Source organism: Gastrolobium bilobum, unplaced genomic scaffold (genome assembly GCF_033153095.1).
Source record: "Gastrolobium bilobum isolate Gb01-03AN ecotype WA unplaced genomic scaffold, APGP_CSIRO_Gbil_v1 utg6313, whole genome shotgun sequence".
NCBI lineage: Eukaryota > Viridiplantae > Streptophyta > Magnoliopsida > Fabales > Fabaceae > Gastrolobium > Gastrolobium bilobum.
The window spans coordinates 320744-335806 of NW_026897533.1; the positions used below are offsets into that span (position 1 = coordinate 320744).

The 15063-nt window shown below is 39.2% G+C and overlaps 2 protein-coding genes across 2 annotated transcripts; one reads left to right on the plus strand and one right to left on the minus strand.

Annotated features, from left to right (window-relative positions):
* Positions 1 to 3522: 3522 nt before the first annotated feature.
* Positions 3523 to 4850, minus strand: LOC133307766 (probable carboxylesterase 18). The gene has a single exon (XM_061508317.1). It carries the CDS (start codon positions 4806 to 4808, stop codon positions 3789 to 3791), a length of 1020 nt encoding a protein of 339 aa, XP_061364301.1. The 5' UTR covers positions 4809 to 4850; the 3' UTR covers positions 3523 to 3788.
* A 5261-nt stretch (positions 4851 to 10111) lies between these two features.
* LOC133307763 (uncharacterized) lies at positions 10112 to 10696 on the plus strand. The gene is made up of 2 exons (XM_061508315.1): positions 10112 to 10242; positions 10354 to 10696. Exons 1-2 carry the CDS (start codon positions 10112 to 10114, stop codon positions 10694 to 10696), a joined length of 474 nt encoding a protein of 157 aa, XP_061364299.1.
* The last annotated feature ends 4367 nt before the right edge of the window (positions 10697 to 15063 follow it).

The window sequence follows — 15063 nt, forward strand, 5'->3', positions numbered from 1 at the left end:
TCCTTCAAAGCACCCGATTGTGTAAGTTTGGAAAGAACCCCCTTGAGATCCATGTACGATTCAGCCCCAAATCTTTGACACAAAGCTGTCTTAAAATCCGTCCAAGATTTAAGAGACCCTCCTCTGTACAACCATTGATACCAAGGTAAAGCTGCTCCTTCCATTTTGAGCCCTGCCAATCGTACTTTATACTCCTCTGGAACATGTTGCAATTCATACAACATCTCTGCTTTAAAGATCCAACCGTTAGGATCCACGCCTAGAAATGCCGGAAACTCCATACGAGCGAACTTAAGAAACGACCGTGGGTCGTTATGGTCAACCCTAACACCGCCTCGCCCATTGGTGTGGGGTGGATCTTCTGGAATCGACGATAATTGTGGATCCCCTTGCATGTGCGAAGACGAAGAAGACGAAGATGGTTCTTTCTGTAGTCCTGGGTCACGACATCGACTTTCCAAACCCAGCAACACTGAATGAATTTGTTGCAATTGATTATTGAAAGTAGCGATTTGAGCCTGATTTTCATCCAATCGTTGCTCCATTCGGAGTTGGTAAGTGCCAAACTCTTCTGCAAGATCCTGCACCCTTATGGTGGAAAGTCTTGGAGAAGCCAGTGAAAGCACCAATGATAGAGCGAAGCTCTGAGAAGGAACAGAATGAACACAATTTTATTATTTTTGATATGTATTTCCTCTCAACAATTCCCTATATACGGATACAAGGATCCTACTAATACAAAAGAATCATTCAATGTTCTCAGGTCCATCAATATTGGACCACTATTTTACAAATGGTAATCTACGGCCCAACTAGGGGCACTGGTTAGCCTTTTGGGCCTAGCCTTGACCGTATGATTATTTTTTCCCAAAGGGTTTTTCTTGGCCAAAAGTTTTTAACGAGGTATAAAATTAGCTCAGTTCAGATTGTAGGCTGCAACTCGCATGCATGAAGCCAGAATCACTAGTAATAGCCGGTCGCAATAATGTCTAATGAGAAGTGTTATAAATAAATGTCACCAATTCAATCGAATAGACATTATTACAATTTAATTCGAGAGAAGATTACGAGATAACCATTATGGAAAGTTATAAATGTTTCTTCATTTTCTTAGCTCCAACAATAGCTATATGACTCAATTGAGGGGAAGTTATACGCAGACTCTTTTCCCCTTTATCAAGTTTTTATCCCACTAGAATTTTCTTGTAAATATTTTTAATGAGGTAGTCTAAGTCAACATATAACAAAAAGATTGTATATTAATTACGAATATTGTACTCTTTTTCTTTCGCTAAGATTTTATCCCATTGAATTTTTCTTAGCGAGGTTTTAATGAGATATATTAATAGTGCATCACCAATCAAGGGGGAGTGTTACAAAATATTGATGAATGGCCGATGACTTTTTATATTTTGAAACGGTAATTCAATTTCTAAAAATCGTTGGCATTTATCCTCAAATGTATGATTATTTAATACTAGTTTAATTACACTTTATTATTGTGACCTATATAAATGAGTATCATCATGCTAATGAATTCAGACATTTTTCTGAACACTCCTTCATCTTCCCTTGAATTACTTTCTAACTTTCTCTCATACAAATTTCTTTCTCTTGAGACCCTTTTTCCATAATGCTAGCCATATTTTTAAATTTTGACCAATTATATTCTTTTTCTTTTTAATCTTGCACCATTCGAGTATTTTTGAAATTAAATTATGCTATTTCATTAAAAATATAATTATATTTCCATTTTATACATATTAATAGAGGAAAAAATTTTTATTATTATTTTTTATTTTTTTGATAACAAAATTGTTTATTATTTTAAAAGACATAACTTTGTATTATTTTAAATAAAACGATCGTGTTTTAGTACATATTTTGTGGTCTTTTATATTCGCTCTTCTCTCTAAAATTAGGAGGAGGAAAAAAAATCTATGAGAGAGAAAGTAAAAAATCAATAAATATATATTAAAATACGGTCATTTCATTTGAAATAATATAAAATTATGTCCTTTAAAATAAATATTTTTCTTATTAATTAACACTATAAATAGAATATTCCAATTTAAGTAATTGAGTTATACATTTTTATTATTATTGTTATTAATTATTTGATAACCAATGCACAAAAATTTGTGGTATATATGGATAAAAGAGCTCAATTTAATGTAATAGTCTTGTATACAATGTAGCAAAATAGGGAAATATTTTCAATACTACGATTTACCGAATACTCAATACATTCTTTATTGAATATAAAAAAATAATACATTTATATTATCACTAGTTTATGATTATTTTCGTTCATACTTTTTTTTAAATATATATATATATATATATATATATATATATATATATATATATATATAAAAGGAATTACCCACTCTCATTGTTCTAAAAATGTGCTGGTAGAACATACAGTGTCCAGCTCAATGAATGGAGGCTCGTATTTTAAATTTTAAATAATCGATATTAGATGTGATATAGAGAGGACCAAAATTTGTAGGCCAAAACTATGTAATGAGTGTACGTGGACACCTTGATATATATGCAAAAGCCGGTGGAGTGGGGTGCGGTGGGGTATGTATACTGATTGGCCACATTTGTGGATAGGGAACTGATTGGAAGTAATAATTAGCATGTTTCAATATAATTTTTTTTCTTTAAAAACAATTGTTTTCAATATAAATTTTAGAAACCGATTGGAGTATTAAAATAATACAAATTTGTTTGAATATGGTTGAATTTAAAATTATAAATAAATTATATTTTTTTACTGGAATATTATTAATAAACTTTTATAATTATAAAATTATCACTGTAAAATAATTTAGAATTATAAAAAATAATTTATTTATAAAAATATCATTAATAAATTCTTATAATTATAGAATTGTCACCACAAAAATAAAAAAATAATTTTTGAAAATATCCCTAACTTGTTTTCCTTTTTTAGTTTTTAAAACTAAAAAAACCGTTATTGTTTTGAAAATTATTTTATAAAATCATCCTTTTGAAACAATTTTTTTTAAACTAAAAAAAATGTTTTAGAAAGATAAATCAAACCGGTTTGGCCTTGCACACCTTGTATTGTGCATTGTTAAAATATATTAAAATAATAAAAGAGTAGTTTTACTTTTACCAAAAAAACAATAATAAAAGAGTGGAAAATATTCATCTTTTTCTTTTTTTATTTTATAGACATGATTATATAGCTGAACTAGTGAGTAATAAAATTTTAAATATATACAAGACCTCTAAAGTTTTTTTTTTTTTATTTTTATCTATTGATACTATTTACAGAATCAGACAAAACATGATTTTTCTTTTAATATTCTTAAATGTCAAACAAATGTAAAGACACCCGGAAAACGATCAAATTAATGCATTTTTTTATATGCATATTTTAAAAAACAAATTAATCAAGATTTAACGTGACTAATTTCATAACTGTTAAACACAAAATTCATGCGGGACTTGGCTTATGACATTAGTCGTGATTTAAAATATGGTTATTATTATTATTTTAAATAAAACCCTTAACTTATAAGTTTATCATACACAAGATCACTCTTGTAAACCACCTTACTATGATATGAATAATGAAATACAACAATCATAATCACTACCACAAACTATACACACACCCCAAAAACATAAACGGATCATATAGTTCTTAAATTTCCAATTTCGGGACCCCTAACATGCATGGGGTCTAGTAGAATTATCACTACTCAGCAAGTACTACGCAACTAAAAATTTAAAAATAATAATAATAATAATCATTTCGAATTGGAGATTTTCTTGGTGACGAAATCCTTGACTTGTGAAATCAACTGAGAAGCCTCAGGCAAATCAGGAAACACATAAAACGCATGAATCATGTTTGGATACTCAATAAGCTGAGCCTCTTTTCCTGATTTCCTTAACCACTCATAATATCTCTTTTGCCAATCCTGTAACGGGTCAAACCCACCCACGAATACAAGGGTATCCGGGTAATCCAGACCCGATATATTCTCAGCATTCGGCCCGCTAACATTCGCGGCTCCGTGATCACGATCCGACCCGTCCGGCAATAACACCTTCCATAGCCAATCCGTCCTCGCCATCGACACCAGCGGCGACCCCTCCAGGCGAATCTCCGACTCAGTCCGCTCCTCCCCGCCGAAGTACGGTTGGATCATAATCAACCCGACGACCCGAATAGCTCGGAGCTCGGACTTGCAGACCCGGATTGCTACGTGGTGGCATATGTTTGCGCCGGCGCTGTCTCCGGCCACGAAGCACCTCGTCAAGTCAGCTATCGCCGGCAGAGAGGCGCGATTCTCGTCAAGGAACCTGAGGACGGTTTCGCCGTCGTCGTATTGCGAAGGGTAACGGTGCTCCGGGCAGAGGCGGTAGTTGACGGAGACGACGACGGCGGGAATTTGACGGCAGAATCTCCGGCAAACGGCGTCGTAGGCGAAGGAAGCTGGGGAGAGGAACGCGAAGCCGCCACCGTGGAAGAAGACGATGACGGGGACGGAGGCGGCATCGCTGCCGGCGACGGCGGCGGTGGGAGTGAAGACACGAAACCAGATGTTGCGATCGGCGTCGACGGTGACGTCCTTGGTGGAAACGCCGTTGACGGGGGTGTCGTTAGCTTGGGATTTGCGATCGAGGAGGTTGAGGAGACGGCGATTGATGGTGCCGTTAGAGCGGCGCGTGGCGTCCGTTAGGGCGGAGAGGAAGGAGATTGAAATGCGAGTCTTCCATGGAAGAAACGGTTTGGAGGTTTTGGTTTTGGCTGTGGACGCCATTGTCGTTTTTGTTTGTTCTGTGTTTGAAAGAGTGAGCGAAAGGTATAAAAAGGAGAAATCATAAAGGTGGGACCCACACCCCCACACGACGCGTTGTTTTTATGTCGTTTTTGTTTTTCTCGTTTTGGATACAAAATGAAAGGTGGTTGGTAGGATGAATAAATGGGTGCCAGCTGGAGTTTCTGCAGAGAGAAACCCTCACATTTGAGAGACCATTTTCCGTGCAATGTGCGACCTCCGTTACAACACTTCCATTTTCTCTTCAACGTTGATTGACGTTGACCCATCGCATCGAATCGATCCATCGCATTGAATCAATTCTGCAACAGGAGTAATTTAGAAATGAGTAAACACTCTTTTGATCCTGACAATATCTACGAAATCTTCTTTAGTCTCTGACAATAAAAAAGAATCAAATTGGTCCATAAAATTATGAAAAAAGGGCCACGTTAGTCCTTATGTCAACTCCTCCGTCACTAATGTGGCCCTTTTTACATACTGTTAGGGACTAATTTGATCCTTTTTTATTGCCAGGGACTAAAAATGATTTCGTAAATATTGCCAGGGACCAAAAATGGTGTTTACTCTTTAAAAATTTCCCACATTTGATTTGGTGTAACTTGGGGGGTCCACGAAATTTTGTCGGTCATTTTTTGTGGAAAAAGAGTAAGAATAAATAAACAAATTGTTTATTTTGTGTTAATAGTATTAATATGCACAAAATAAAATTATATTATTGATAAAGTATATAAAAATAAGAGTTCTATTTTCTCATATAATTAGAGATAAATATTTCTTATTATAGACACATGATATGGTAGAATTTACCATCCATTAAAAAAAAAATGATGACACGATTTTTGACATGTGAAGAGCATAAGATAATTCTCTCATGTAAAATGAGAGAATAATTTTTCTCAAAATAATATATAAATTATAGGATTTAATATCTCTCATGTCGTAAATGTACATAAAAGTATGTGAGATTTTTTTTCGCTCTTTTCTCTTTACATGGCCTCACAGGGTCTCATATATATTTTAGTGTGTATGTAAAAGATAAAAAAATTTATCTAGAAACATCAAACTCTAAGTAATAATATTTTGTAATTGTTTTTTTTTTCCTTTAAAAAATGACCTAGTACAAAGTGGGTCTTGAAAAAGCTCACACGGAGGAAGAAAGACGATGACATAATATATGACAGGCTTTGAATTTTGAAACTTCATATTGTTCTGTATTACTATTTTCACAGCTCTATCAAATAGTTGTTTACTTGTTTCACGATAATTAATCCGATATTTTAATCATTAAAACTTAGAAGAGTAAAATAAAAATAAAAAATTTATAATTATATAACATAATAGTATTTTAAAGACATTTTAATTGAATTTTGATCCAGAATAATATATAAGAAAGCATCTTTAAATAAAAACTGCTTTGTGTTCAGTGATGGAGCCAAGGACAAGACCCAATTAGTAAAATTTAGGTAATATCAATGATGTATTATTTTTAAAAACCTAATCAAAACTAAGGTTATATCATAACTTTTAAAGAAAATATATAACAATTTTAAAAATCAGCTCGTGCCAAAGTGCCAGCTAAGAACCAAGGGCTCCATCAGTGTTTGTGCTTCAACCATATTACTTATGCAACTCGTTTGTAAACTAATCTCAATTCACATACACAAGGATCAATTAGAATACCTTGGTGCCTTACTACTTGTAGGAACATCCTCAAATCTGGTCATTGTTTCACTACAAATAAAAGTGTGCTAAACACAAAATATTTGACTTGAGTGTCAGAGTGTTGTGCAGATACACCCTCATCTTGTTTCAATGAAGACTCATGAATTAAAATTGTATGAAATCACTTGTGTGGAGGATAATCATCATGCTCAGCTCTAGTAAAATTGATTTTGATCAAATGTATATTTCTATGATAAAGTATGTATTTTTAATTTATAAAAATAAGTAGACTTTGATTTTTTTAAATAAAAATTTAAAAGTTCAGAAAAGATAAAAAAAAGAAAGAAATAAAAATTAAAAAATATAAAAAATTATTATGTATAACAGTAGTAAAAAAAAAACTTCAACATTATATGTAGGTTAAGAATTTAGGATTAGCCTATTGTGAGGGGTTATATACTTATATAGTTATATACTTTCAATGACATTATAAATTTATATTTTATTATCGTAATCGGAATATGAAGAAAAAAACAAAATATTGTCCGTAACTCAATTTTTGGAGAAGATACTAAATATATTTTTCTAAGTATTAAGAAAAATATATAAATAATATTTTAAAAAAGTTATAAGGATTAAAAAAAACATTTATGTTGTAAAATTAATAAGAACTATAAGAGATAAGAGAGACAGGGGAATTGTATTCTTGGTGTATTGTCATACTACAATGATGTCTTATTTATAGGCTCGAGAAACATAAAGATTACAATAACTGAAAATATTATCCAAACGGTCATAATATCTCCAACAGCCATAACGTTTCCAACAGCCGTAACATCTCTAACAGTCATAAGTTATAACGGATATGGACAACCAACAAATTATTTATAACACTCCCCCTTGGATGTCCAATATTCCTATAGAGAAGAAATATGTATTAGGAGCTGCCTCATTAAAAACCTTATCAGGAAAACCCAATGGGACAAAACCATGGTGAAGGAAAAAAGAGTGCAGCACGTATTTCACTCCCCCTGATGATAACATTATTTAATATCTCTGAGTTTACGCATCCCGATCTTGTAAACAAGTTTCTCAAAACTTGAAGTAGATAACGCCTTGGTAAATAAATGTGCCAAATTATCACTTGAACGGATTTGTTGAATATCAATTTCACCACTTTGTTGATAATCATGAGTGAAGAAGAATTTTGGTGACATATGCTTCGTTCTGTCTCCTTTGATGTATCCTCCATTTAATTTGAGCTATACAAGCAGCATTATCTTCACGCAATATTGTTGGAACCTCTAAAAATCGCATGCTTTTCGGATGTGTTGCGTCATTGACCCTGATCAAACACATTCTTGACTTTCTTCATGAATTATTATTATCCCATGGTTGTGCTTCCACTTGTGAATAAATATCATGCTTAGAATCTAGCTTTGTGTGGATCCTGCATTATTCTACTATCTATATATCGAAAAGAAATAATTCTGCTAACAAATTTAAATAAAGATAAAATGTGATAATAAGGGGGAACATATTAGGTTTAAAAGCCTTTATTGCTGTAATCCATTAATGATATTTGAAGCTTTATTCAACAAATTTCCCGAGAATTCTTATATGCTTCAAGAGTTTTTAAATCCTTTTAGGATTTTTATATAAATTTCATTATCGATCGTATAAGCCATATAAATAGGCTATAATAACATCCATTAGACGCATGTCAACCTTTTCATGTACTGCCAGATTATTAAAATATCTGAAGGTGATCTCATCCACCATAAGAGAATATATTTTCATATAATAGATGCCTTTGCAAAATTCTTGTGCTACAACAACTTCATTATAATTTGTGCACATTTGTTCCCCACTGGCATTACACCTTCGTGTTTGGACTACAGGTCCAAAAAACTTTAAATTTGAATTGCGTCTTTATATTTTGGCCAATCATCAACAAATTTAGCTTCAAGATTGTTATGGACCAGAGTAAGGCCCATAGTCAGCATAAGCCCGCATGTAAGCACTATAAATAGGAACTAAAGGCCACAGGTATGATGGATCTTTTTTACTCTACTTTATGCAATCACGACAGCGCACACACACCCCTCAAGGCTAAGGCCATCATATTGTGTGTAGTGATTTGCTATCCCCAAAGTACCTAATTCATAGGTATCTAGAGAGAAGCACTTAAATCCTAGATCAATCACCCAATCTTCATTAGACACATCTGCCTCAGGCAGAACATTGGCGCCGTCTGTGGGAAATTCCCATAACCAAACGTTCTAAGAAAGCCAATTAAGGAAATGGTGAGGGCTACGAGGAGTGGTCTTCGTCAACCTTCGACGTCAAATCCTGGGAACCTGTAGGTTCCTCCTCCCATCAGGGAAGCTCTAGAAGAACAGGAGCAGCAGATGCCACAGATCCCAGATCCAGAGGATGTGCACGTTAGTGATGTACAATCAGATTCAGCATCAACTCCAGCGGTCAATCCAGATGCACCATATGTACAAGGGTTACAACCCATTGATGATCCGAACGCGGTAGCTCCAGATCCACGGGTGACGGATTTGGCCATGGCAGCGGTTCTTCGAAGGATGGAGGAGTTGGAGCAGCGCAATGAGCTGCAGCGACAAGCAGATGCAAGACAGATCCGGGAACTGGAATCTCGACTATGACGGGTTACCAACCCGGATCCTGAGTGAGCCATCACGCAGGTCATGACTGATCTACGTATTACGAACCCACGGCAGGACAACCAGGAACAAACTCGGGGTCCAGCAAGAACTAACGCTGGCCGACCTCTACAAACGGCGGCCAACCCGGGTTCCAGTCAGCAACAACGGCAGCCTTTAGGCCGAGGTATTTCGGGTCATCAACAGCAACCTTGGCACGAAGAGATACGGAGCATCCATGATGAGATACGATTGGCCGAGGTTCCCCATCCCCACCATCAAGGACCTATAATCCGAAACCCCGGGTGACGTAACGCAGGATCCTCAAGTACATTTAGATGCCTTTGACACGGCTATGTATATCAAGGGGATAGAAGAACCCTTGATCACGAGGCTTTTTGCAACCACGTTAACTGGTGCGGCCCAGGCGTGGTTTTCGTCATTACCAGTTGGGTCTATCAGATCCTTCGAAGAATTTGGTGGACGGTTTTTGTTTAACTTTGCCACCAGTAAGAAGCAGCCGAAATCAGAATTCGCACTGGGGAAGATTAAACAACAACCTGGTGAAATGCTGCAGAAATACCTGGATCGGTTCAAATTGGCCGCCTTGCAGGTGCCCGGGTTATCAGAAAATGTTCATTTACATCTGGTAATAGTCGGGTTGCATGGAACATCTCGGCTAGCCAAGTCAATATATAAGGAGCCACCTCGGACCTTAGTAGAGTTCAACACACGCTCTAAGAAATACCTAGAGCTTGAACATATGGAGCTAGAGAATGTAGACCAAAAACATCAACCTGGACAGGGGAAAAGCTCGGAGGTCGACGAGCAAATGACCTTCGAGGGAAAAGACAAGATGACAGGTTTCAGCTCTGGGGGAGATTCGATAAATATGCCCCCCTAAATTCTCCTCGGTCGCAAATTTGGCGCGAGGTCGCCTCAACAGACATGAAGAAGGTGGAAAGACCTCGGCCATTGCAGAACCTAGCTGGACTAGACCAGTCCCGATACTGTGCATTCCATGACGGGCCGGGTCACACCACAGATGAGTGTTGGGACCTCAAAGACGCCATCGAAAGGTATGTCAAGGAGGGGGAGCTGCGACAGTATTTGATCCAGACTCATGATTGAGAAACAGAAAAAGGAGAGGGGGTCGGCTTATGAGCCCCCCCCAAAGATAAAAAATTCAGAGTGGAAGGTCGGGGTAAGAAGCCGGCTAGGGAAGACGACGAGTTCCAGGAGCTGAAATTCGAGTGTAATGTGATCAGCGGAGCTTTCGGTGGCGGGGGAGACACTATGAACGCCCGACAAAAATACTTGAGGGAGGTACTCTCAATAAGGGAATGCCCCAAGTTTAAAGAAGAAGAAACAGAGCCACCGTTGTTATATTTCACAAAGAAAGAGCTGGAGGATGTGATGCCAGGGCATGTCGATGGCTTGGTAATTACAGGAACGCTGGTCAATTGCAGAGTTAAGAAGATTTTTCTAGATAATGGAAGCTGCGCTGACATAATTCTATGGCACACATTCTAAAAAATGAATTTGGATGAAGAAGATCTGAAGCCATGTAACACGGCTTTAATTGCGTTTAATGGCCGCAATACCACCCCAAAGGGGTATATTGACCTCAGACTAACTCTGGGGACTCAGGAGGCGTACAAATCCGAAAGGGTGCGGTTCATTGTAGCCGACTTCCCTTCAGAGTACAATGTGATTATGGGAAGACCTACCATCACGATTAGGACATGTTAGTCTCAACCAAGCACCAAAAACTCAAAATGATTGGTAAGCAGGGTACGGTGCTTACCATAGCAGGAGACCAAAAAGAATCCCGAGATTGCTACTTCAAGTCGGTACGAATGGTAGACAAGGATCCTGAAGTGATAGCTGTGCTTAAGGAGAACAGTCATAAACCCTCAAAGCAGAGTTCCATTCATATGGTGGAATTAGATATGAGGGACGATGCCCAGATGCCAAGGCCGGAGCCCGATGGAGAGCTAGAAGAGATAATTATAGGTGAGCAGGGGCAGACCACGAAGATTGGCAAAGGGTTAGCGGATGAAGAGAAAGCCCAGCTTGCTGCTTGTTTGAAGAGCAGCAGTGATGTGTTCACCAGGAAGTCTTCAGAAATTTTCGGGGTAGATCCTGCTTTCTGTTGCAACAAATTATCTGTTTACCCCGGTTCAAAGCCGGTGGCCCAGAAAAGAGAAAGCTCAGCTTGGAACGCTGGCAGGTGCTAGAAGATCACGTGAAGGAATTGCTGGAGGCAGGGTTCATCCGGGAAATACAATACGTAACCTGGTTATCTAACGTGGTCATGGTTAAAAAGCCAAACGGAAAATGGAGGGTGTGTACTGACTACACATACCTAAATAAGGTATGCCCCAAGGATGCATACCCAATGCCTAACATAGACCAATTGGTCGATAGCTCATCCGGGTTCCGAATGCTGTCTTTCATGGACACTTACTCGGGGTACAATCAAATCCCATTACACCTTGAAGACCAGGAGAAAACCGCTTTCATTGCGGAGAAGGAGAATTATTGTTATAATGTAATGCCTTTCGGGTTGAAAAATTTAGGAGCCACGTATCAAAGAATGATGAATCAGGTATTTTCTGAACAGCTATGCAGGAACGTTGAAGTATACATCAACGACATGATAGTAAAGTCGGTCGATATGGCAACACACATCAGAGATCTAGAGCAGACCTTCGATAAGTTAAGACAGCATCGCATCTATTTGAATCATGCAAAATGCGCCTTTGGGGTCTTTGCAGGAAAATTCCTTGGCTTTATGCTTACGCATAGAGGGATTGAGGCAAATCCAGACAAGTGTGGGGCCGCGCTAGGGATGACGACACCGACGAATAAGAAAGAAATACAACAATTAACAAGACGGTTGGCCTCTCTTACCAGGTTCTTGCCCCGGTCAGCAGAGACAGCCCTGCCTTTCTTTAAACTGTTAAGAAAGGAAGTGTAGTATGGATGGACTTCGGAGTGCGAAGCTGCGTTCCAGGAGATTAAGAGACAACTAGCTTCTCCCCCAGTGTTAGCAAAGCCAAGGGAGTTAGAAACATTAATTCTATATCTATCTATTGGAGACGTAGCTGTCAGCTCGGCTCTAGTACAGGAGATTGAAGAGGGTCAACAACCGATATATTTTGTGAGTCGGCTCTTGCAAGGGGCCGAACTTCGATACCAATGATTAGAGAAGGTAGCTTTTGCTCTCTTAATCTCGGCAAGAAGGCTCCGAGCATACTTTCAAGGACACAGGATTCTGGTGCGATCCGACCTGCCGATCCGGCAAATACTTCATAAACCGGACTTGGCTGGAAGGATGATGAGTTGGGTTATGGAGTTGTCAGAGTTCGACATAGTTTTTGAAAGTCGCAAGGCGATCAAATCTCAGGCATTGGCCGACTTTGTTCGAGAGCTCACTTCAATCCAACATACGGACTCCAGTAGCCCGGATACATGGAAAGTGTATGTCGACGGTTCCTCCAATTCAATAGGGAGTGGATCCGGGGTTATTATTGAAAACCCGGATGGCATTGCGATTGAGTACTCTATGTAGATGGACTTCGAAACTTCCAACAACCAGGCGGAGTATGAAGCCCTCATAGCGGGCTTATTGCAGGCTAAAGAGCTCGGAGCTCAGAAGATGAAGGTTTATAGTGACTCCCAGTTGGTCACTTCTCAAGTTGATGGAAGTTACCAGGTTAGAGGACCTCTGCTGGCAAAATACCTTGAACATACAAAGCAGATTATTGCGAGCTTTGAGAAAGTGGAGATTAGTCATATTCCAAGAAATGAGAACAGTAGAGCTGACATACTATCCAAATTAGCAAACACTAAGGGATTGAGAAATTACAGGACTATGATTGAACAAAGCATTCCGGAGCCGACATGCATCATGCAGATTTCACAGGTGAAAGACTAGTGTTACCCTATCATCGAGTACATTGAGAAGGGTACATTGCCAACGGAAAGAGAGGTGGCCAGGAAGCTAGTCCGGGATGCGGCATCATATACTACGGTAGAAGGACAACTTTACAAAAAAGGAATTTTTCCCGTTACTAAAATGTTTAACTTCGGACAGAGCCCAATATGTTCTATATGAAATCCATGAGGGCATCAATGGTCAGCACATCGGGGGCAAGGCGCTAGCTCGAAAAGCGCTTCGAGCCGGTTACTTTTGGCCTTCCATGGTTAATGATGCGAAGGAGCATGTTCAAAAGTGTGATCAATGCCAAAGGGACGGAAGAAACCTGCTGGCTCCCCCAGAGGAGTTAAATTTAATCACGGCCCCATGGCCGTTCTACAAGTGGGGAATGTAACATCCCGAGCGCTGACGAGGGCAGGGAGTGATCGCTGGTGCAAAGAGGCACGAACAAGGAGCGGCTCTTGACAGGCTTCCAGCGTGGGGTTACATGCATGAATGAATCGAATCGACACCCGAAAGAGAGGGATTCCAAAGGCTGTGCAGGTATGAGACTGCATAGTTTGGGATAGCTTATAAGAAGTAATTGCTATTACCTATGCTAACAAGATGCATATGCTTTTCGGTAGCCTGAATCGGAAGAACTTCACAGTTAAGCGTGCTTGACTTGGAGTAATTCTGGGATGGGTGACCTCCTGGGAAGTTTTCCTGGGAAGTGTACGAGTGAGAAAAAAGCACGCTGAAAAGTCTCATGTTAGTGTGTGGGGATAGTCGTTGATCCTTGCAAGTTGCTAGGCGTTACAAGTGGTATCAGAGCAGGGCCTCTCATCCAGTACGGTGTGGTTCGAGGACGAACCAGGCGGAAGCTGGTGGGCATATAACATCCCGAGCGCTGACGAGGGCGGGGAGTGATCGCCGGTGCAAAGAGGCACGGACAAGGAGCGGCTTTTGACAAGCTTCCAGCGTGGGGTTACATGCATGAATGAATCGAATCGACACCCGAAAGAGAGGGATTCCAAAGGTTGTGTAGGTATGAGACTGAACAGTTTGGGATAGCTTATAAGAATTAATTGGTACTACCTATGCTAACAAAATGCATCTGCTTTTCGGTAGCCCGGATCGGAAGAACTCCACAGTTAAGCGTGCTTGACTTGGAGCAATTCTGAGATGGGTGACCTCCTGAGAAGTTTTCCTGGGAAGTGTGCGAGTGAGGAAAAAACACACTGAAAAATCTCGTGTTAGTATGTGGGGATAGTCATTGATTCTTGAAGCGACCGGGCGTTACAGGGAATGGATCTCTTGGGACCATTTGCAGCAGCTGAGGGCCAGTTGAAATGGCTGGTGGTTGCGGTTGATTATTTCACAAAGTGGATTGAAGCAGAGCCAGTCACCACCATAACTTCGGCCCGAATTCAGCGCTTTATGGAACGGAACTTAATATGTCGGTTCAGGATTCTGGCTGAAGTGGTAACCAACAACGGAACCCAGTTCACAAGTAAAGGGTTTCAAGGCTTGATGGAAAGCTTTCATATCCGACATCGGTTTGCCTCAGTTGAGCATCCTCAGACTAATGGTCAGGCCGAAGCTGCTAACAAAGTCATAGTAGAAGGGCATCGCAGACGCATAGAGCAATCTGCTAAAGGAAAATGGGTGGAAGAACTGTATTATGTGTTGTGGGGATACAGAACCACGATACAGACCTCTATTAGGGAATCCCCGTTCAAATTAACCTATGGATGCGAAGCTATGATCCCGGTAGAATTGGGAGAGCCGTCCTGGAGAAGGGTCCAGGCCTTGTCGCAAGCAGAAGAAGAAAACAGCAAGAAAATAGCGATAGAGCTGGACCTGATAGACGAAGGTCGGGTTATGGCACACTGCAGAAATGTTATGGCTAAGCAGCTGGTGGCTAATCGGTTTAATAAAAAGGTGAAGCCCAGGACATTCGAGGCAAAGGACT